Genomic DNA, 23701 nt, shown 5'->3' with positions numbered 1-23701 from the left:
GTTTGTTTTAATTTCTGGTGGAGGTCTGGAGGGCAGAGAAAGAACCTCAAGGGCTGCTAGTTAGTAAGTGTTTTATTTTACAGTTGAATTTATATTCTTTTATGGTTACTTTAACAGTTTTGAAAATCTCATTACTGGGCTCATTCTGTCAAAATTTACATTGTAGGTAATGGAAATCACGCCTGTCCAGTGATGAGCCTTTCTCTTTTCAGTGAAGAAGAGGCGCAAGTATAGGGTATATACGGCCAAATCTTTTTACATGTGGCTGCCATCTGCGTGAGCTAAATTACTCCCTATGAATCAGGCATACAATATGCATGCTCTCTGTTCTGTATAAAGATCTGCTCCCAAGTTGTTTAGAGTCATCCTTTCTCACTCTCCATTTAGTCCTTTCTCTGGCAGGTCTCCCATGGACCTCATCTGGATTCTTGCCTGATTAAGGACTAAGAGCTTGACCCTGTGAGATAATAAAAAACCAGCACCCCCACAAGAATCTACAGATTTCAATGGGAGTTGAAGGCGGTATGTGCTGCTAAAGTGTTCAGCATGTATGCTGGGTTTAAGGTAATGATTTCAGGACTTGGCTGTGTTACAGTATACATACTTGCTGGCCCTAACTTGATTAAGCTGCAAGTATATTACCGTGATTTGAATCCTCTATGGAAAGGAAAACACATGGTCTCTCTGCGGATTTTGTGGCTTATTTAGAATGAATTTTCATTTTCTAAATGTGTATTTTGAGATGTTCCTCAGCAGAAAATTCCAGTTTATTGGTACTCATATTCTTTTGGAGCTGTTTTCCTTTGGGAAGTGGAGGCCGTGAAATTGTAAGATCTAGGAAGGGTTGTAACTTTGACTCTCATTGCACACAGCCTTCCAAAATGATTCACCGTTTCCTTAAAAGAGTCCAGTATCTCCAAGTTTTTTGTTAAAAACAAAGAAACACAAAGCTAATTATCACATTACTGAATTAGGCCATATAATGAGATAATGAGCACAGTTGGGTAGTGACCTTCACACAATCCCCAGATTAGCTTTTAATTAAAAAAAAAAGGTAAGTGTATAACGCAGTTTAACTTGCAAGTAATTTCTGACACGAAAAAATTTGTTCATTAAAGTTGTAATACAGTTTATAGGTTTCTCTCTGAATGCTACTGTGCCTAGGCATAAGGAGGAGCCTGAAACTCAATATGAAGGCATAAACCTTCAAAGACAAAAGTTTCTTGAGTTGAAGGCTACAGTATGGCTACAGGATGTCTAGCAAGAAAATCACTTTGTATTGAAAAGCAAACCACAAACATAGGTAGTATTTGTTGAAAATGTAGATATATTTTTCACCTAAAGAACTAGGCAGCTTTTTGGAGGTAAAGGTCTTTTGGTCTTTTCAAGACTGGCATTTCTTTTTTTTATAGAAACATTTTTTGGTGCATATCATGCCCCCCCTCTCTCCCCCTCGTAATTGGCTTCATACAAGACTCATGGGGCTGGGTTGCAGTGTGATTGCACGCGTGGTAGTATCTGGTCAAACAAGATAACACTTGTGTATTAAAACACGTCAGGCTTGTTATCTTCCTGCAACATGGACTTCTGTTGTGATGACCTAGTGACGTGTGGTGTTTATGCAGAGAGGAACAGCCGAGCTTGGATGCTTTTAAGTCGAGCAGAATGGATATCCTTTTGCAAAGGCCCAAGAGATGCCTGCCCCAAAGAGATGATCATGGGGAAAAAAGTCTGAAACAATGACTGACAAAGTGTTCTTGAACATGCAGCAGGGTCTGCAAGATGATGATATCAAACAATAAATTTGTGGTCATTTAACTTTTATTGTAGAGGCTTAAGGAAGTAAATATGGGGTCTGTCTGCAAAGAGAAGTGAGATGCTGTGAAAAGAAAGAGTAGAAGGCAAAGACTGAAGGAAAGAATTGGAGGAAAGAAAGCATAATTTCTGTTACCAAATCTGTATCGTACAGTTCATGGATATTGCTGATACATGGGGGAGAGCAGGAAGGAGGAGGCATCAGGGCTTCCCCCTCACTTGTAAATGCCTTTATCTGGCTTCAGCTGGGACGTCCTCTGTGTTCCCCAGACCCTGTGGAAAGGAGCTGGCAGGGTGCAGTGCCTGGAAGGGGAGGGAGCCGGAGCCTCTGTGCCCTGCTTCTCTTGGAAACTGACACAAAATGATTTTCCTGGTCCCAGTTTTCCTTAAATAATTCCAAGACTTTAATTTCAGTAGATTTTGGAGTCTTTGTCCTTTCCCATTTATGGCTGACATTGTGCTTCGTGGCTGGGCTAGTATGTTCAAGGGAAGGGAAGATGAGGCAGGGCATGGGACGTACACTGTACAGTGGCATTCTGGCCAGGTGTTGTATGGTTACATACTTACGCTGTCAGTGTCTCTTCCATTAAGTGTGTTTAACAATATGCCTTTTTTTTTTTTTAACAGAAGATGTGAATGACAGTTAAGTGGTGTTTTTTCATGTAAAGTATTCAAAGAGAACATGCTGTCTTAGGTAAATAGGGTTAATTTGAAGTCTCTTTCAAAAGCCACCAAGTTATTTGCCTAAGGACAAGCTCCCTTTTTCAACGGCTGAATTTCTTTTGCCCTATAAATTAGCGGTAGTAATGTTAACAGGTTATAAAAGGGGAAAATATAGCCATGGAGTCACGTTAGTGCAATCTTAAGTGCTAAACTGCCCTTTAAATGATAGTTACATATTTAGGAAACCTGCATCGGTTTTGCTGAATGCAAGCATTTCAAAGTCTCAGATCCTCGACTCCTTGCAAATATTCTGAAAAATATTTGTCTAGGCTTATAGGTGGACCTGGCATTTCTGGTTTAGGTCATCCTGCTTGGAGATAACTTCACTGTGATGATGGCAACACTGGGCTGAGGTGGAATGGCCTGTGGACTGGGGGGGGTTGGTGGGTTGTTTTTCACACTTCAGTATCAGCTTAACAGCTGAGTTTAATATGTAACATCCCACTTTAAACAGAGCCTGTTTTCAGAGTGTGGTGTAAGCGCTGAGCTTGTTAATGTTCACGTATTGTTTCTGTTGCTTCTGGTCAGCCTTTTTGCATGGAGGTTCAAAACAGGGATTTCTTAGGCCACTTGATCTCTGCACTTGTATTCCACTCATCCTGTTGAGTCAGCCTTATTAAGAGGACAAAGTTCACTGTCTTCCAGTTTTGGGAGGAAAAAAACAGACGGTTTCTGCTTTTCATAGCTATAATCCAAAAGCAGCTGTCTTGAAGAGCAGATCTATTTATTTAATTGTCTGAATATTGACAGTTTCATAGAAGCAGCAGATGAGGAAAAAACATGCACTTGGTCTGGACAGATATTGTGCCCAAACAAATCTCTGCATTGATGAGAAGATGTTTTGGTTTTTAGTTTGGTGTTTTGTTTTGGTTTTTTAAAAAAGCTTTTTTTATGGTTAAAGACCATGGATACATCTGTTTAGATGGTTTCAGAGCTGGTCTGAATCAGAGGTGCTTTGCCTCCGCTAGAAAGCTTTCTTCTCCTTTGAGGCAACAAACTGTGTATTAAGTCATCCTGCATAATAAAAACCGACAGTGGAAAGGGTTTTGAATTTTGTCAGATTCTGTGTTGATCTGACAAATGGTTGCTCCTCTTTATTCTGGAAAAAGTTCAGTGAAAAAGTTATTCAGAACTTTTATACAGATATAAACAGGATCTTTAGATTTTTTTGGGGGGATACACTTCCATCTTCCTTCTCTTTCTGTCTTCAGAATGCTTATATTTGGATTTTAACAAAACGTCTTCACAAAGCTATTAGATACCAAAGTGGATAATGTTTGAGCATATTCACATTATCATCTTTCAAATACCCATATCTCATGCTGGTCCTACTGAAGTTGGTGGCAAAATCTAGGTTCTAAGAAGGTTCTGTCCAAGCTGTTCAGTCCAGGGCAAGACAGCATTTCATACTGATCCAAAAAGAGTTTATTCCAAGCTTATCCCGAGCCCTTTTATTGAAGGGCATTTGTACACAAGCAACCTCTTCTGCCAGGGACAGAACATTTTATCTTTTAATACTGACCCTTCCTATATCCTTGTAAATTTCTCCCTGGACATACTGTGATATTTTAGCAAATCACCCCCATTCGTTAGTTATGTAGGGGAAGCTGTGTGTGGTGTGATAGTTATTTTAGGCCTTCAGATAGTACGGTGGTCTTCCGAGGTGAATGTGTAGAGAAACTGACTGCAAAATAAGAGATGTACAATAGTTTTCGAGTCTGTAGCATCTCGTAAGCTTATATTTTGTACCATAAAAAGATGCTGTAACAGTAACTTGGGATAATATAAGAATCTGTAAACCAGAGTTTACTCAGGATCTGTTTACTCAGTAAGTAAAACTTTCTGGTCCTCATTTGCAGCTTTGTTCTTTTAATAGCATTTCTCCCCCTTTCCACCTCCCCTGAAAGCTAGAGGTAGGTCTAACTTGGACTGAGAGCTGATCTGGTGAAAGCATTTCACAGCTCCTTCAGTCTCCTTGTAAAATGATTCTGTCTGGGTAAAAAGCATTAGGTTAATTCAACAAGAGTCAGTAACTCTGCAGTATCTGAAGGACTGTGCCATGGGATCCTAAATATGTAAATGAATCGAGACTACAGTGTATCCATTTAATAAATTATTAAAACGATTCAAACTTCAGACTTCTCCCATATGAGCTCTCATACTGCTACTTCTAAGATGATCTTTGCAGTGTAGCTGTAAATGCGGTTTCCAGGAGCTTAACACAGAAGGTGAAGATGAGGAGGAGGAGTGTGCTGAAATGTGATTTGGTTCCCACTTAGAAAGGAGGCAGCCCCAGCCTTGCCTTCCATCTGAAGTATTAACAGTGGGCTTACAGGAATGCTGGTTAGGGAAGCAATTTTAAGAGACCTTGTGTCTCTTAATGTCTGTCATTGTAAACGGTGACTTTAGTAATGCTGAGGAAAGTAAATGAAATCGCTTCAGGAAATATGCTTTTATGTTCAAAAACAAGTCTCCTGCGTGCTCTTGCAAAGTGGAACAAATACCTTTATATGACTAGTGTGATTGATTGTTCTCATTTCCACCGATGATTTTTTTTTTTTTTTTTTTTTTTTGGTCAACATATAGGTCAAATAGCTTTGGAGAATATGTGTGCTTGTGTGTGTATATATATTTATTTACACACACACACATCTATACATGGAACTTAGAGAAGTATTGCATGAAGCCTTTTTGGTAATCAGAGCGGTTGCTAAGCTGTGATTATTTGTGTTCTCCACCACGGAAAGATTTAGTCAAAGCGAAAAATGCATGAGGGGCTTTTGAAAGTGCTAGTTCGTGTCACTGTTGTGCCGGTCATGGACTAGAAGGAAAATGTATTTGCACAGTCCGCTCGTTTTCTAGAATCATCAGTATCTCTTTCTAGGAAGGTCTTTTTGCATTCAGTCTGTGGTTTCTTGAGCGCAGTCAAGTCTGATGGCTGCCTGCTGCCCACGGTGGGGACAGGGGGGCAGGTTACCCTGCTGCCCTTGGTGGGAGCCAGCCTAGGTGCTCCTCAAGCCTTCCTCCCTGCCATTCCGTGCACCAAAGACCAACGGAAACCTGCTTAGTCTCTATTGGTAGGTGAGTTTCCTGTCATGTTAGTGAGTTGAATCAGCTCCTGAGGAAAGCAGGTTTGATGAGCATCAAAATAGGCATAAGGTAGCTGGGAAGTGTTGGTGGGAAGGAGAATAGAGGTGGAGGGAATGAGACACCCTGGTTCTGGCTGCGGTAAGATGTTGGATGACTCACCCTGTCTCGTAAACCTGCAGCATTGGGTTTCAGTGGTTTTTCATTCCTCTACCTGTAGAATTCGCTGTGTATGTGTAGGTCTGTCAAAGCTGCCCACCCATGAGAGACTTTCTTGTTTGAGTCCATCCCCGTGGCACCATGCGGATGGCACAGCGCCCCATGGGCATGAAGCAGAGCCATGCCCTAGATGCCAAGCATTTGGCACCCCTCTGGTGCCTGGGGCCTGTCCTGCACCTGGGCTGGTGCTGCCTGCCAGGCTTCAAAGAATCTCCTGGCACCAAGTCACGGGGCCCAGCTGCTACTGTGGCTTGGGGCTTCACCCTAGCGTATGGCCAAACTGCTGCATGTCCCTACTCCTCTGCTCGTGCCGTCCCCTGGTGTAAGGACTCCCATCTCCGGGGTGTGAAGCGGTGTCGCAATTTCTGCAGACAGGGTTTAACTTATTCTAGTGGCTGTCCTCTGATTTTTTCACCTCAGAGGATGGTCTACTCTAATAGACTAAGTTTTTTTGAATCTCAAGTACAAATTGAGAGTAGATATAAAGGAGGTAGATTGTAATTGTACAGTATGTGCAAAATTTTCACTATTAAAATTGTGTGTGGGGCATCCTTTGAGAAGTTTTCTTATGTTTGGGGGTTTTTGTGTGCTTTTGAATACATGGAGCCAAGTCCTTTCTGGTTGCTGGCTTTAGGAATGGTCGGTTTTGCTGAACTACATGAGCCATCATGGCTACAGTCAGTCAGCCAACACTGGCGGTGCTTAGATGGCTTAAAAACAATGACTGTGGGGATTCGCTTGCAATGGTAAACTGCATGGGTAATGCCTCTTCCCGTGATAACTTAAAGACAGTTTGTATCTCTGCTGTAACGATCCGTCTGTTTTAAACAGAAAATGCATCTGAAAGCTTCAGTAGCCCTTGCTTTTTTATTTTGGCAATTATTTGCCTGCCTTGAGGGGTAAAGTCATTTTGTAGTTGAATTTGTCACACGGCAGGGATTTGAATATTTGGTAATAAGTATTTTAAATAATGTTTTAAAGGTCCTAGCACGTGGACTTTAGAAGACTTTCTTTTTTTTTGTCTTGTTATACAATATGTCATTTGACACTGTTTATAAAACATAGGCAGATGCCTGTGGATCTGTATTAACATATTATATAAGCTTATTATTTAGCTTGAGGTACTCAGGTCTATATGGGATTTATAATATAATGTATATGTTTACCAAGAAGCTTGAAAACTAACATCATAAATGATTTCTTATTATTTTAAACAAAAATGTTATAATGGGAGAAATTTTTGAGAAATAATTGGCATATATGGAAATAGTGAATATAAACACTTCTAAAAGCCTAAATTAGGTCAGCTGCTCACGTTACTCTAGAGTGTGTCTGCATGTATTTTCTTTGCTCCCCAAGTTTTTCCTGTGTGTTTGGATTTTTGGTATACTATTACTTTAAATGAAATAGATGGGAAATTTTGAGACAGAATAAAGATTGACTTTGGGTGATCGTTTTGTGTTTAAATAAAAAGCAGGGGGAAAGGTACTCAAGTAAAACTTTTTCAAGCTACGTTATTGAAAAACCTGATGGCAGGTGGGATGCGCTGTATTTGGGCTGTCCGTGGCCTGCTAGACATTGCGCTAATTTCTGTCCCTTTGCTTAACACCAAGTGCTCTCCAAATATTTTTATCTGCTTAATCGGTGAAACTTTTTTTTATTTTTGGTGCTGACTGAAGGCTGTTGTGATTGATTTCTGTTCATAGTGACTCAGAAGTGTGGGGATTTTTTGTCTTCTGCAGTAATACTTAGGTGCGTAGTCAACCCTCAGATTTTTGCAAGGACTGCCATGCATCTTATCCATCAACTTTTTAATTTAATCTGGTTTACAGAAAACGTGGTTACACAGAGCACTTAGCCATCAGTGACCCGTGGACCACAGTTCTAGGACCAGCGATCTGCTGTTTATGGCCCTTGTTGGAGATTCAGCTGTGGCTTGAGCTATCTCCAGCATCAGCCCAGTCCAGCCAACTTGTCTGATGTACCTTGATGAACTTGGACAAACATTTGCCAGTATTTAGCTTTATGGCTTTCAACTGGGGGAGTGTGGACACTATTCCCCTGTGCAAGGGGATGCCGTCCCTGAGTTCAGGAGAGATCACGGACTTCATAAGCATTCCTCAGCACTGGGGCCAACCTGGTGTTTCCTCCTCTCCTTTAGGCACAGAACTTTGAACGATTTTGGGCACAGGGTCTTTCCTAGTTAAAAGCAAATGGGATAATAAATTTCACAAGTCTGAAGAGAAAACCCATAGCAAGGCGTATTCCAGAATTGACTTCCTTGCAGATCCTACAACAGAGGCTGAACAGAGTTGGTTAACTGAGTGGGGGCTGCACAGTACAGTACAGTATTTTTTGGCTTTTTTTACTTTCTTATTTTGTATAATTTTTTTTTACATTTTTCAAGACAAAACCGAAACTTTAAATGTTTTGGGGAGGGAAGATTTATTTTGCTTAAGCACTTGACACGGATCAGTTCTCAAGGTTTGTACAGTGAGACGTTTAGTGGTAGTGAACTCATCCTTAAAGGGTCAGCTACAGGAATTCAGCCTTCAATTGAACTTGTAATCTTGTTATTTTTAATTAGGAAAGGGCTGGTACTCTTTTGCTTATGGAGCTATCTTCCCCCAAGACTGTTTCCTTCCCTTTGGCTTTTGCTACTTCTGTGGTCCGCTGCGTTTGATGGGACTGAGCCGAGCCGTTGCCAACTGCTGCAACTGGAAGCCTGAGTAACAGAGCCTCATTTCTTCATTTTATGAAGAAGCCTGTCCACTGATGAGCACTTTAAGTCTCTTTGCAGCTGAGGAGGTGGGAAAGGCAGCCCCAGCGTGTCCCGGGCTGGCTGGCAGCATGCGAATCATGCGTTTCAAAGCCGCCACCCTTGTTCCAACTCCGCGGCCAGCGGTGTGTTTATCAGATCGTCCTGACATTCAGCACTGAGCAAATGTTCCCTTTTTTAGTATAAAGTGATGTTCCTGACCTGCTAGCTGAGATTAGGGAGGGGAAGGCTTATTAAATTTCATGCTTGAGTGAAGCACCTATACATCAGCACAGAAGGGCTTCTGACAGGCAAAACCAAAGCAGGGGGTAAAGAACCCAAACCAAAAAGCCCTCTCCATCTGCTTTTCACTGACTGCCTGGTGTTGCAAGCAGGGTCCATGTGGTTCAGGACTGGCCAGGGATTAGAGGTGGTGGCTGCTAGCCTGCTCTTCAGACATGCGTGGTGAGTCTCCCATGTGCCCCCGGCATAGTAGTGAAGTTAAAGCAGAAGAAGATTGCGTGCAAGTTGCTGTTGAGCTGAAAGCTGCACCGTCTGGTACTCTGCATCTCTGTGTCTGTCAAAACCAAGATATTTTTGAAAGGAAATCACCTCTCTTTCCAGATGTGCATGCATCCATATGCACCAACATCCAAAATTAATTATTTCCTCTCTGAAGACTGAAGAGTGACCTGCCAATAATCCAATCGACAGATAAAAGCAAGACATCTTACTGAAAAGAAGAGCTCTTTGTTTGTAGGTGCAGTGAATGACAAGTGCTGGTGAAGCTGAGCGGACTACATAGGAACAGTTTAATGGAATAATAAGGGTTGGACAGAAAACAAATTACAAGGAAACTTAGGAGAGTTGTGGAAAGGAAGCGCATAGAGGAAAAAAAAGGCAGAGACAGAGCCCCTGTAAGTTCAACGTCTCTATCTATATGAAGAAAAGGAACCAATTTGGGACTGAATAAAATAAATAAAAAAGAAAACTTTGACTGCACTTCTGGTTTGGAGCTTGGATAACCTATCAAAAATGATGCTAATGTTATGAATTAAAGGAAAATCTGTTAATGGTTTGTAGGAGCCTGTAATACTGTAATTGTTTAGAAATGTTTGTGGAGTATCTAATGGTTTCACTGACAGCGATTATAAAATCTTCTAAATTGCAAGAGTAGCTATCAAATCTGTGGTCGGTATGCACCCTGAATCAGTTAACATGAGGCACCTTTAATATCTCCTGATCTCCTTGAGGTTGCTCTCATTGGCTGTGAGATGAGACTGTGGATATCAACTCTTTCCACTGCATGGTAGTGCCCCTGGGACAACCAATATGGCACCATGTGGTTTTGGGCAAAAGATGGCTGTGTATGTAGGTCCAGTTGGAAGTCAGTGGGGGATCAGGCATGTGACAGCTACTTGTGTTTCTGAAAAACTGCCATAGGGTTTTCTTATTTTTAAATGAGGAGGATATGAGGAGCGATTGAAGGAGCTGGGACTGTTTAGTTTGAGGAAGAGGAGGCTGAGGGGAGACCTCATCGCTCTCTACAACTACTTGAAAGGCCATTGTAGAGAGGTTGGTGCTGGTCTCTTCTCACAGGTAGTTAGCGATAGAACAAGAGGGAATGGCTTCAAGCTGCATCAGGGTAGGTTTAGGCTGGACATTAGGAAAAAATTCTTCACAGAAAGAGTAGTCAGGCACTGGAATAGGCTGCCCAGGGAGGTGGTGGAGTCACCATCCCTGGATGTGTTTAAGAGTCGTTTAGATGTGGCGTTAAGGGATATGGTGTAAGGGAGAACTTTGTAGAGTGGAGCTGATGGTTGGACTCGATGATCCCAAGGGTCTTTTCCAACCTAAATGCTTCTATGATTCTAAATAATTCTGAACTGAATTTTAAGAAAGAAAGAAAAAAAAAAAAAAAAACAACAAAAAAACCAACAACAAAATCCACCTAAACCAAAATTCCTATCCCTGCTCCCAATCTAGTGACTATGTTCTATAATCTTACTATTACTGTGCATTGTGGTACCTTTGTCTCTACCTATTGAGGCTGCCTGAGATGGGATACCAATGCTTTCTGTGTTGGTTCGAAAATCATTAGAACTTGTAGCAGCGCTTTCAAGAGCACCCATGAGTATGCAAAGAACTGAAGTGTACGTTTGCAATTTAAATAGGTAACATCTTGTTGAGAGAGAGAGAGACTCAGAAGACTTGTTTTCTTAGATATGCACAGGCTGCTGAGGTCTGATCTGTGTTTACACGTGTGTTTTGTGCACGCTCTTTGATGATGCATGAATTCCTGTGCGGCTGATCGTGAAAGTAAGTATGGTTCTCTCTCTTCGCCTCCTGAAACTGATTTTATGAAGTCTGGAATTTCCTTCTGTGTCATCTCTAATTTACTCATTTTCAGGAGTACAGTAACAGCAGTAGTGTGGGTAGGATGGTCTGAGGAGTTTCAATACTGATTTATTAAAAATACAATGGTTTTGAAACCCGTTTTAGTTATTTTTGCTCTAAGCAGGCATTTAATTTTTTAGGCTTTTTTTTTCCCTTTTGGCCCCGATACGGAGCTCTCATGAAACCAAGCAGAATGCTTCCTGTGTTGTCTGATAAAAAGTGCACTTCCATTCATTGTTTCCATGCAACTTCCTATCCTTTCTACCGTAAAGAGGGATAAATCAGAGACAATTTATGGGCTATCTCTGGGGAAAAGAGACTTTCACAACAAAAAGCTTGAATATTGTTTGGAATAATGAACAAGGAATGTTAGGAACAGTTTGTGTTTGTTCATTTCTTCCTCTTTGTGCAAGGCTACTTTATCCATTAACGGTGGTGAAAACTGAATGCTACCTTTGGTTCTTCCATTATGGCTGTTAAGGCACGACAATTACTTGCGTTTTAGGTACTGCTAATTATCTGAAATAATTCTTTTACAGTCTTCATACAAGTTTGTGGTGGAAGTCAGGCATTTCTGAAATACAGCCATGTCCTGGGGGGAAGCCCTCAGTCTGAGTAATGTTGGCCACTGTTTAAAAAAGGATAGGTGCTCCATGGGACCTGAGATTTAGGCAAGAGGATCACCTACATTTGAATTTTAGACCAATGGTTGGAAACTTCTGTTTTCTACTATTTGGTATAACAACAGGAAAAACTCAGCAACCCTTTCTGAAACGTTGGTGGACGACTTTGTTTTCTTTGGCATGGAAAACAAAAGTTGTGCTTTCTGGGTTTATTTAAATGAAAGTCAACACGTTAATGCTGTTCTGTTTATACAGATTAAAAAGATGCTCTTATGCTTGTAGAGTGTTTTCCAAATACCCACTTGGGAGAAGGGATGGGGAGGGTGGGGGAGAGGGCGAGCGCGCATGTATGGATGAGTGTGCATGTTTAGCCATGGAAAAATACTGGAGAAGAGTTCCTGTAAGCAGCATTTTGCTGCAGACCTCAAGGGCAGGTAGGGCTCTGACAGTACTTTTGGTCAGAAAGAAGTGCAGCAGAGGTTACGTAAAATGTAGCTCTGTGGAACAGTACATCTGCTTTGAAAGACTTCTTTGTTTTCCAGGTACAGATGTTTGTTTTCTAAGATTATGCCTCATGCATAACGATGTCTTAAAATTGTGCTGAGCGGATGTTAAACCAAACAGGTTTTTCATTCATTGCCTTTTCTGTTTTATTAGCTTAATAGGTGTATAAACAAGACAGCTGGAGCTTCTTTTGTTAAACAAGATACTAACTGACTGACACTGCCTAGCTTTGCCTTGCTTGCTTAGGTATCGAAATGAGTTTTGCTGTATAATGAAAGAATGTGACTTTCTTATTTACATTTTTTCATAAAATGGATGGTGCAGGTATAATTAGTAATTTCCAAGTAACAGTACATTGCTACAGAAGTTGAGTTTTATTTGATGGTTAATTTTTTCCAATTGAATTTGCATCAATTTTGCATCCTGATAAGGACAAAACATCAGTAGAAACTTATTCTTTAAGAAAGCAGAAGAAAGCACTTGTGCTTTCAAAATGTAATTTGAATTTTATCCCACATGGAAAAAGAAAATGAGATGTGTGCAGGCAACACTTGAGGTTAGATCATCTCTGCTAAACAGATGAGATAAACCTCGTGCTTGTACCAATAGCTAGGAGCAGTGGGAATGGGTATTTTGCAACACATCCTCTACAGAGGCATAAACGGTTATTTTGTTTAGAAGGAGAAACCGGCAGCAGGAGTTTGTACCAAACATAACAGCAATCCAAAAAAGGTCTGGGGCATGTCATCCATAGGTCTGAATGATTCCCAGTGGGCAGGCAGGAGATGCTAGATAGACTTTAGTATGCATAACAAATGTCTAAAAAGACTGCAGAAAATAAATGATCAAAAAACATTGCAGATTAAATGTAATCTAATATATTGAAACATCTGAATAGTTTGGCGCAGGCGTGGAATAGGTTCTGGGCAGAGTTGATGATAATGGAATGGGAATTCATGGGGGGTTGATAGCTGGGGATCGAGAGCACATAGAGCAAGGGTCTGATTCCACGTAGCATTAATAGTAGAAACCAGCGTAAAGGAGAAGTATGTAGGTTAATGCGTAGTTCCAGAGGACAGGGGTGGGGTTTTTTTCCTTGGAGAAAGGGGGAAGGAGCAGGGATGGTGTCATGGAGTTGCTGAAGATTAGTGGGCTTTGAGCACTGGAATGGGGAACCTCTGCTGTGTTTTTGCATAAGCACATGTTTTTAGTTAGGACAGCTTGTGTGTTTTAACTCCTACAACCAAGTCTTGCCATCTGTACTGAATATTGCTTGAGGATGTATATTTTCCTTCTTCTTAGTTTAAGTTTTATAGCTCGCTCATTTCTAATAGATATATGTGGAGTCTGAGATTTTGGGTGTTTTGTTTGTTTGGCTTGATCTGTTTTTTTTAAAATAGCCAAAATCAGTCCACATCCAAGAATCCTTTCCCCTGTAATTTTAAACCTCTCTTCCTTGCCCCTGTGGTAATTCAGCCAAAAGTAGTTCCACCATGAAGAATACTCTTTTCTTGCTGACAAGAAGCCTGTGCTAGATGTGGCGGTAAAGGAACTCCCTGAAAACTAGGGGTATGAAGGGAAACGTACCCAGCTCCGTGTACAACAGCTATGCTGTGTTTATGTTTTCAGTACAATGCTTCTGTCTCCTTTTTGTCATGTGCTCCCACTTGCTTTTCTTTACATATTGTTTTCTCATGGACTGTTTTGGTCCTTCTGTCCATTTCTGCCAAAGCCCTAAAATGCATTCAAGGGCTTCCATGAACATTTACTCAATTTCAGTCCTGCTCTGATTGGAGTTGACAAGGGCTCTGCTGTCTGCTCTTCCTTCTGCTAAAGTAGAATCTGCTCTAAATTAATTGATGCCGGCCAGTGATTGTGGCGCAGTGATTGAACAATCTCTTAATCAGAGTTATTCAACAAATGTGGAAAATGTCTGCTTTTAAAAAGTTTTAAAACACTTTTCCTGGGGGAACTCCTAGTTTATGTAAATAGTCTTATTGAAGGGAGATATCTGCTGCATTTCAACGCAGTCCATAGTTGCATGAGGAAAAGCTTGTAAGACCTAATATGTAGTAGCAATAGTAAAATAAGGACATAATTTAGTGTTGGGACATATTATAAAAATGCCTAACTTTGGGGCTTTTTCCTGGTATCAGGAAAGCACATAAAAATGATAGAGAGGAGAGAATATCCAAATTAGAACAAAATTTATTTAATACTGTAAGGTTATTTCTTTTTTCTTATTCCCCAGCCCTTTTCTTCTTCCCCTTAAACCTTTTATTACAATATTGAGCATATCCTATGTAAATGCTAGTTTTTGAAACTTAGGGTGAAATTACTAGGTGCACCAGTGTAAATAAAAACTAACTAAAAAAAAAAAAAACAAACAAAAAACAACCCCCATGCTTTAAAATTTATTTCTTTAACATTAAAGTATCCAGGATTTTTTTGTCAGAGCAAATCTACCACTGTTGTTACTCCCATGCATTTCTGAATAAGTACTAAAGCAGAAAAGTGATACTGAAACACACCAAGGTTTTGTTTGTCACTTAATTTCTCCCTCCTCCTTACCAAAATCACAGCAGCTGAGCAGTAGTATCATCCAGCATTGTGTCCTGTGTTTCATCAGAGTTGGAACTGCTGCCATGAGCTGTATAGAACAAGAGAACCGTAACGCTCCCCTCCCCAGCCCAACAGTGTGGAAGACACAAAAATGAACCAGGAGTAGACATATACAAATATAAAATGCTTTGGACAATAATCTTCTACTTTAGTCTTCCTACTGGCCAGTATTAAGATCCAACGTACAAATCTTCCTTGCAGTATCTTGCTTCTCTCCCCTGCATCTTCCTTATGGTGGTCACACTTATTCAGAGAGGAAAATTGCGTAATCTGGGAAGAGTCTTGGACAGTCCGGCTCCTTGTTGTTGGTGCTCGTGGTGGAAATGCTTCTCCTTTTCTATGAGGTGAAATGCTGCAGTTTCCTCTATGCCACAGCCTCTCATCACAAGGCAGCTGTGATATTTCCTACCATCTCATCTTGTCTTTTCCATCTCTCAGAACTTAAGGCTGCTTGCCAGAATTGACTGATCCTGAGCACTCAAGTGCTTGCTTAGGAGTGTGAAGCTGTTTTTTTCATGATCATCTGTAGCAAAAGCTGATCTTTGAATTAATGGTGAACGTTGTCCATTATCTTCTACACCATTTGAATCACCAGGAATTTGTCTTCCCAGGTGGCCATCTGTGAAGGGGTGTGCAGGAGGGAATTTAGTAATCGTTGTTACGGAGCCACCCATACTAATTAGTAACGACTTACAGTTTCTCTTTGAGTGGCAGGCATCACTTCTCTCTGTAGATTCTTCTTTGCTTCAATTCTTGAGTACAGGGGTTTTTTTGGTATAAATTCTTTGGTGAGAAACCCTTTATAAGAAGTTTGTGTAGATGGTAACAATTTCTCCACGTGGAGCAGTGGCCCTTCACCCATGTGCTTGTATCTTTAGAAGTGAGTGGTGAATGTTGTAGGAAGAGGTTATTACTAAGTCTGCTCAAGTGCTCCACAGTGGATCTTAAGCTTTTCAGTTTAAGAGAAAATGGCTTCCCCTCCTGTTGTTTTACAGAACCCTACTGTCATTCAAAAGTAGGTTTCAGGATCCTGTCTCTTTTCTTCCTTCTTGTTCCAGTCATCATTGTCACTAGCTGATGAAACAAATGCCCTTAAATTAACCTTCTCCAAAAGAACTTCCGTGAAAGTCTGCCATTTGGGCATAATGAAGTTTCTGCTTGGGTAGTCAGCCTCCTCTAAGACTTGCTTTTGAGTGTATAAAGTGATGAATTCTAGCAGGATCTGCAGTAATTTATATTACTTTGTACCTGACAGCACAGAGATCCCTGGTGTTCCTCAAGTCTGGGTTTTGAATTTTTGTCTTTATGTATAATGACTAGATTTGTGGCATTTCCTTATTCAAAAATCAATTAGAATAAATCTGCCCTCCTTCCTAGGAGTGTTATATCACATTGGTGTGGCTTGTATCCTCTGGCGTGGCGTACAGGAACCATGCTAACGTGCCGTGGAGCCCCCAGCACAGATTCACGCAATTTGCAGGAGCTGGTCACAATTTTCAGCTGACAACACTGTAGAAATCTCCATGGAAATACAACAGAAAGTATATTAGCCTTTACTATTTGAATAAAATCCATCACAGTTATGAGTTGGTCTTGGGTTGTTGTATTAACCCCCTTAGTGTCGTACTTCCATTTACAGCAGAACACATGTTACTCATTAGTAGCATGGATGATATGGGAAACAAGAATGTTGAAATTGTGTTGAATATGTTCCAGATGTTAGTATTAAACAAGGCTGGGTCTGCATTAAGATTTCCTTTAAAATATTCTTATTAATTGGAAGTGGAAAATAATGTAATACTAAATGATTCTCTAGAATTCTAAATTCACTAAACGTTTGCCGTCGTAAAACACATATGTAATAACCTGCGTTCCATCTTCAAAAGGCTTTGCAGGCATTAAGCAACTAAAATTTGATTGTGGTAAGAGCCAGGATTTACTAACAAGGTTAAATGGATTCATGGTCCACAGTTAGACAAAAGCCCAAGGATGGCTGTGCGTGAGCAGCGACCTGCTCAGCAGAGAAGGGACTAAAGGCTCGTAGCTGCACTAGGATGTATAAACTGGAAGATACTTTTGACTCTTTAAGTGCCAGTTTAATGGGGATGAGATCCAAGAGAGTATCTGTATGTGCTGGAAGCTGATGAGGCAATCTTGATGCGTTAATTGGATGAACTGGCCCTTAAGCAGTGATGACAGTGAATTTTGGCAGGGTGTCGGTGTTGCTGATGCAGGGGAGGTTGGCAGGAACGGGGTGTGGGGCTTGGGGGGGAAGCTGGTGAGCCTGGTCCTGGCGTTTGTGCAGGGCAGAGCCCCGGAACAGTAAAGCCCAGGCAGGATGAGGCTGTGGTGTCATGTTGGCTTTCAAACTCAAACAGGTGGTGCAGAGGTGATAAACTATCAGATTAGTAGTGTCACAGAAAGGGCTTTCTGTTTGGTTTTTTTTGAGTGGTAAATATGCACTTTGTGGGATTTAGGGAAGTAACTAGCTTTCCAGTCAGAGGAAGGTGGCAGGAGGGATGGGAGATAAGCGGGAGGGGTCTGTGAGGGAGCCAAGAAAGGCGAGCACAGAGGATCTGGAAAGAGGAGAGACCTCTCACTGCTCCCATCGGAGTGACAGTGCCTCGGAGTGGCACCTTCCTCTCTCCGACTGGGACAGATCTGCAGGTGTGGTAGGAAGTGCTGGAAAGAACTGTTAATGAATGTTTAGCGAATAGCTCAGGCGGTGCTGGGGTGCATGCAGGGTAAGAGTAGACTAAAATACAGCATAAATGGAGAGAAGGTGGCAGAAAGAACTGTCTTGTGCCACGTACAGGCTGAGCATCAGTGGACTTTGTGACCTAGAAGTAAGTTTTCCTTTCACTTGGCAGTAGCTCCAGACATGCAGGCGTACGCTGGGCATGGCACTACGCCCACTTCAGTGGTCAGGCAAATATGCGGATTTCAGTGCATGAAAACGCACGGGTATTGGTACTGCCAGCGCAATTAAGAGAAGTAATGTTCAGGAGCGTCTTGAGTTCCTAGGAAGGGTAGTATGGGCCTGGGACACAGCTATACAGCACCTATGTGAAACTCTGGCAAAAATGCCACATCTGGAATAATCCTTCTGTTATTTACCCCACCACCGTGTGTGGGCAGTCTTACAGCATATGTGGTCTGACTTGCAGCAGAGCCACCCTCCAGTAGATACCCTGATCTTCCGTTCAAATTTCAAGGGCTATATCTCAGTCAGTCATGGATGTTGGTCTGAAAGCATCTCTACCGGATGCAGTAACTCCCCCAAAACCTTGGTTTCTTACACTGAGCAGCTCAGAACAACTCTGTGCACCCCTTCCTTCAAAACAGAGCTGATAGAGTGGTGTGCCCCAGGCTCGTGGGGCACAAACCAGCGCGTGTCTGGATGCCACGCAGCTGTACTGGTGTAAGAGCAGACCTACACCAGTAAGCCCTGCTTAAGAAGCCCTGCTTGAGACTGGTGCAGGCAAGCAGGCTTGCTGCCAGCAGTGCGATGGGGTTTTGGCAGGAGGTGCGGCCCATGTTAGCTGGGATGGCGGGCAGGCAGGGCAGGCATGCCTCCGTCTGCCCTTCACTGTACAGATAACCTCAGCTGCCCGTGGTTATCCAGGATGGGAACTTCGGCTCCCTCTGGGCGTATTTCCATCTTGTACGTTGGGCAGAACAGAGGGCCCTGAGAGAAAGGCTTTCTTCATGTGCGCTTGAGGTGCCAGTGAGGGAGGCAGTTACAGACAGCCTGAACATACCAGTCACTGTTGTCTTTGTGTGGATGAGTCCTTGTAGGAAGTGAAGGGAAAATCCAAGTGTCTTCTCCTCTAATGTGGCAAATATGTACAGTATAAAGACCAGAAGAAGGCTGGAAAGGGGGACTGGTAGATGTACTGCATGGAAACGGGTGTTCACAAGGGAATCCATCCATCTGCTGGGAGGAAGGTATTAGCTCTTTCTCCTGAACCTTTACTAAGGAAAGCACACATTTTTGTCAGCAACTCTATTTCTGTCTTGTTTGGAGTCTTGCACCTTGAGGCACTGGAACAGGTTGCCCAGGGAAGTTGTGGATGGCCCATCCCTGGAAGTGTTCAAGGCCAGGCTGGATGGGGCTTTGAGCCGCCTGGTCTAGTGGGAGGTGTCCCTGCCCATGGCAGGGGGGCTGGAACTAGATAATCTTTAAGGTCCCTTCCAACACAAACCATTCTATGAGTCTGAGTCAGCTCTATTCAGGTCTGCAAGAAACAATTCAACGAAGGTGCTTCTTGGCTCTCAGCTTGTTCCCCAGCCCAAGAATTGCTTGTGGAGTTTAGAAATGCTTTTTGTGCAGGTTGTATAAGGCGGTCTGCTGCAGGACTTGCACATCAGTGGCTGGGCTAATTGATTAGTTAAGTTCTCTGATCTGCACTTGTACATCAGGAAAATGAGGCCTCTGTGCTCGTTGTGTTATTGTTACAAATTCTAAATATTTCTTCAACTGTTACAGAGGGCAACTTTTTCATAGATAATTTTTTTTTAAACTGTCATTGCTTGGAGTGGTCCCATTTTCCATGTGTATTCTTAAAAAGGAATTGATAAAAAAAGACCGCCAAATAAACCTCAAATCCTCCAAGCTGGTGGTCAGTGCTTCTACCAAGCTCCTCAATTAGAGAGCAGAAAGTTTGTTTATCCTCTGTACCCCAGGCACAGGCATGCGTAATTTACGCCTTGAGCATTGCCTTTAACAAATCCTGCTGTTCTGTGGGAGCTGGCGGGGTATGTGCTATGCACCAGTGGTTTTCAGGAGCGGCCCCTTTGGCAGGACAAGGCACGCACGGCCCCAGGCACTGCGGAAATCTCCCTGTGCTCGGGGGCTTTGCTTTTTCCAGATAAAGCCTGTTTTAAGATGGGCTCTCTGACTTCTACATGGCCAGCTGCTAACTGTATCTTGGGTGAACTGTCTTTTTAACCAGCAAAGTGTAGGTCACTGCTTATATAATTAAACATATGTGTACACCGAAGTCAAATGAACTCTAGTGCTACAAGAGCTGGATGTAGACTTCACAAGACCAGACAGAGCTCTGCCATTTGATCAGTTGAGGATTTTCTTTCATTTTGAACTCTTTTCGAAAAAAGCATTTTACTTCAATTGCAGATGGACGCTATCTGGGAAAAAAAAAATCATACTCCTAGCTTATATTTTTCTCTTATGCCTTGCAGCCTCTGAACCGACTGGTTCGTGTGAGTCTGATTCTTATCTGAGTGACTTTGGTGCAAATTAGGGGTTAAGTCAATTGACATTCTCCTGTGACCTTCTGAATCAAAACCATACTGTATCTGTTATGGTCGGGGATGGGTTTGAGCCATTTTGGAAAAGCAGGGCTGCTTTTCATAAATATTTGTCTTGCTTTAGTTTCCTGAGATATAGTTTAAATGTAAACTGCTCTGTATGTTTCGGCTTTTGTGCTATCTTGCTACATCACATCACGCTGTCTCACGTACTATATAAGAGTATGGCACTACATCATGCTGTGGTGATTATTTGAAAGGGCGTACACTCTGTTTTGGACTAGATAGCTGTTATCAGTGTAGATAATTGCTGTCAGACACAAAATAGACTCAGTAAACAAACATTTCATTTTATCATGTGACAGATGCCTGCTGTTTTGTACAATGTATTTGAACGACGTTCACTATAAATCAGCGCTGCTTCAAAAGCAACAAATCCAACTCACCCAAATCCTTCCTGATGTAATTACTTTATACTAGAGATTAACTTTCCATTGTTGTATATACATGGTTGCATTTTTCAATGCTAGGAGATAACAATGTTTGACATAAACAAATAATTCATATCTAAGATGAACCAGTTCCTCCTACCACTAATTTGTTTTTTTTTTGCTTTGGGTTTTTTTGGGGGGGCTTTTTTTCTCTTTTATCGTTCATTTCCTCCCTGGTAAAGACAAGACTACCTTCAGTTTTGGAATTCATACTTTAAATTTAGACTTTCAGAGAGAAATGAACGAACGAGTTAGCATATTTAGGAGAACTTAAAAGAGCAACAGAAATAAATGTCTTTGTGGATAATGAACATGAAGCCTGTGTTTGTGTTCCTGTGGGTTTTGTGACCAAAAGGATGATCATTATTTGACAGGTGTAATCTATGTATTGCTTTTTTTTCTCCAAATGATGTGCATCTCTTGTCTTCCTCTGCAGGTCCTGTGCCTAGGAGTGAATGTGTCTTATTGCCTGTTAACAGTTCGCACCCAGTCCATGCCTTACTGGAGAGTTTTACAGTCTTATCTGGCTGTGCAAGCCGAGGCACCACAGGCCTGCCGCAGGAGGTGCACGTCCTCAATCTCAGAAATCCCGAGGAGGGTCTTGGCCATCATGAAAGAGAGGTAAAGGTGAAATTGCTTTTCGTCCAGGTGCCTGGCTACAAGTGTGTCTGAAAATGGGATTGTTCTACATTAATGTCCTGAATAAAGTTATTTCTGAATTGTGACCAGAAAGACTACAAAGAAGCAAGTGCAATTGGTGTGGATACCGTCCACCAATGCTTTGCGTGTCACATGAGTAAACTGCTTCCATAGCCAGCCACTCTCCATCGCCTTTCACAACCATGAAGTATACTTTAAAAAGGTGGCGGGGTGGGCAAAGGAAATAAGAAACAGATTTAGATCTACAAGAGGCCTTTACAGAATTGGCTGTCTTCAAAAGCAGATCATTTACCTAAATGTGTTGTAAATTAACATGAATACCTTTGGATCCCTGCCATGACCGCTATAAACAAATATTTAAGTTCAGATTCTTTTACCCCTGTAATACATCCTGAACGCTTCACTGAGGGGGGACTGCTGTACGGAAAGCAAGTGTTGCTGACTATGGTAGTACTTAAGTACAGTCCAATTACTTATTTATGTGCGTTGCACTCGGAGGGCCTGGCAAGAACTTGAGCTGCTCTGAAAGCAACAGCACAAGAAGAAAATTTTTGATGTTAAGTTGTGCAGTACTGTTGTTTACTCTCAAACACATCAAAACACAGTGCCGAAGTGAAAAGAAAACATTGAATGCCATGACAGCTGAGCTTCTTAGTTCATGTTCTTACAGTATTAAACACACAAATCCTTAGTACTGTGTCCTGTGAGAGCAACATGCATGTACACAATTAGCAGCATTTGTAATGAGAGAACAAAGATGATGATCTAGTAGGCGGAAGCTTAGAAAAAGAGGGTCTAAATCTGTGCTGAAAGAACTTTTAAGTGGAGTCTTTTATAGTGATTTAAATAAAGGCATATAGTCTTGGCCATGATCAAAGCCTTTCCACTGACTTCAATAGCAGCCTTGTTGGGTTTGTGGTGTGTTCATCTCAATGTGGATTGTATGCATCCATGAAACTTCGGCTGTTGTGTTCATTTTCACTATATACACTGTCTGAAATGACTACTGTATGATGAAAAGGTTATTCACTGTTTTTTCAGTAGGCATCTTATTGGCTGCCCTTAATCAAAAAAGTGAAGTCTTCTTCAGTTCAGCTGTCACAAAATGAGCAGAAAAATTACACTTTTTTTTTTTTCTGTGGGGCTGGGAATGAGGAATAGAGTTTTTTTGTTTGTTTGTTTTGTTGGTGTGTTTTTTTTTTTTTTTTTTAAAACCTTCTGTAGTTTGTCAGGCACAAGGTTATCAGGCTGATGAGTACACTGTGTATGCCTGAAAAAACTGTAGGTACAATCAGTTCTCTGGGCATGAAAACCAAATTGTAGTTGAAATCTCTTTTTCTTCTTCTTTTTTTTTTCTTTTCTTTTGGTGTAATATAGTTTTCTTATGAAAACTAAGCCTTATGTGATTCTGCTGTGATTCTCATCACCCAGCAACCTTTAAATCCATTGACAAGACACAGACGAATTTGTTATGACGGGTAGATCTCAAGAGGTAATCACAACTTTTGATGGAAGTGGGCAGAAGAGTGCCCTCGTTGTGGGGACGTGGTATAGCGGGAACTTGTAACTTCTTAGTTACTAAAGTGTTCCCGGGGGTGGGATGAAGCAGGCTACAGCTGGATCTTGTACCTCCTGAGAGACCCGAATGAATCAACTGCAAAGCGCACATTTGCATAAAACCAAATTTCCCTCTGGTTCGATGCTTCTACCACTAATTGTGTAACAGTGCAGCTTCTGCACTGTTGTGTGTGCACACGCAACATGAGCTACAGTCACACACGCACAAGGTTGCAGGCTGTGCCACTACTGTCTAATCGTCTTGACAGAATGATTGAAGATTTAAATATTGGGCTTTGAATAAAAATAGTTGCTGTCTAGCAGAAAGAGTCTGGTTGTGCCTCCTCTAACGTGCTTACGGTAAGAAAGCAGTTTGCCCCAAGCTGTCTTTTCTGTGTACTTCTGCGGTATACAAAAGGGTAGGGCACAGGACGTATTTCACAATTTGTAGCCCTTCTCCCATCTCCCAGCCAGTTTCCAGTCTCAGCCATGGAGATGGCTGCGCTAAAAATGCACAGGAAGCTGGAGCAAGGCTTGCTGGCGACTGTGTCGAGCAAAAGAGTGTAAACAACTTGGAAAGATAGGATTTCACTTATAGGATCAGACTCGGAAAACAAAGCAGAGCAAATGTTATCTTTTCCATTATCATGAAAACCAAGTGGCCTTTTGTCTTAAAAGTAGAATGTACCCATCACCTCAAGTTACTTCAGTTTGATTTACCAGCTGAGGTATTTCCTGTCGCCTGCAAATGCTGATAGCAAAGGTAGAGATTTGTTTGTCATACAGTATTTCCAGTATACTCCAGAATAAAACCAGTATTTTTGTTTGACAGTACGTTAGCTAGATTCAGCAGCCTTGAAAGCATGTTTAAAATAAATCACGCATTCATTCAGAGGTTGGCTGAAGCTCTCATGACATGGAATGCAAGATCTGAAAATCTTTGAGTGAAGGCTTGCTTTGGGGGAGGAGGTCGG

The 23701-nt window shown here is 41.7% G+C and overlaps 1 protein-coding gene across 2 annotated transcripts in view; it reads left to right on the top strand.

Moving 5' to 3' along the window:
- TGFBR3 (transforming growth factor beta receptor 3) overlaps positions 1–23701 on the top strand; it is a 125881-nt gene that overhangs the window by 30371 nt on the left and 71809 nt on the right. For both annotated transcript variants that reach the window (XM_063343949.1, XM_063343948.1), the window contains exon 3: positions 20947–21131. In XM_063343949.1, coding sequence (XP_063200019.1) covers positions 20947–21131 — 185 coding nt within the window. The remainder of the gene's footprint in view (positions 1–20946; positions 21132–23701) is intronic.

The sequence above is a fragment of the Chroicocephalus ridibundus genome, chromosome 8 (genome assembly GCF_963924245.1).
Source record: "Chroicocephalus ridibundus chromosome 8, bChrRid1.1, whole genome shotgun sequence".
Classification (NCBI taxonomy): domain Eukaryota; kingdom Metazoa; phylum Chordata; class Aves; order Charadriiformes; family Laridae; genus Chroicocephalus; species Chroicocephalus ridibundus.
The sequence above is the reverse complement of the archived record's forward strand: the minus strand, read 5'-3'. Positions and strand labels throughout refer to the sequence as shown.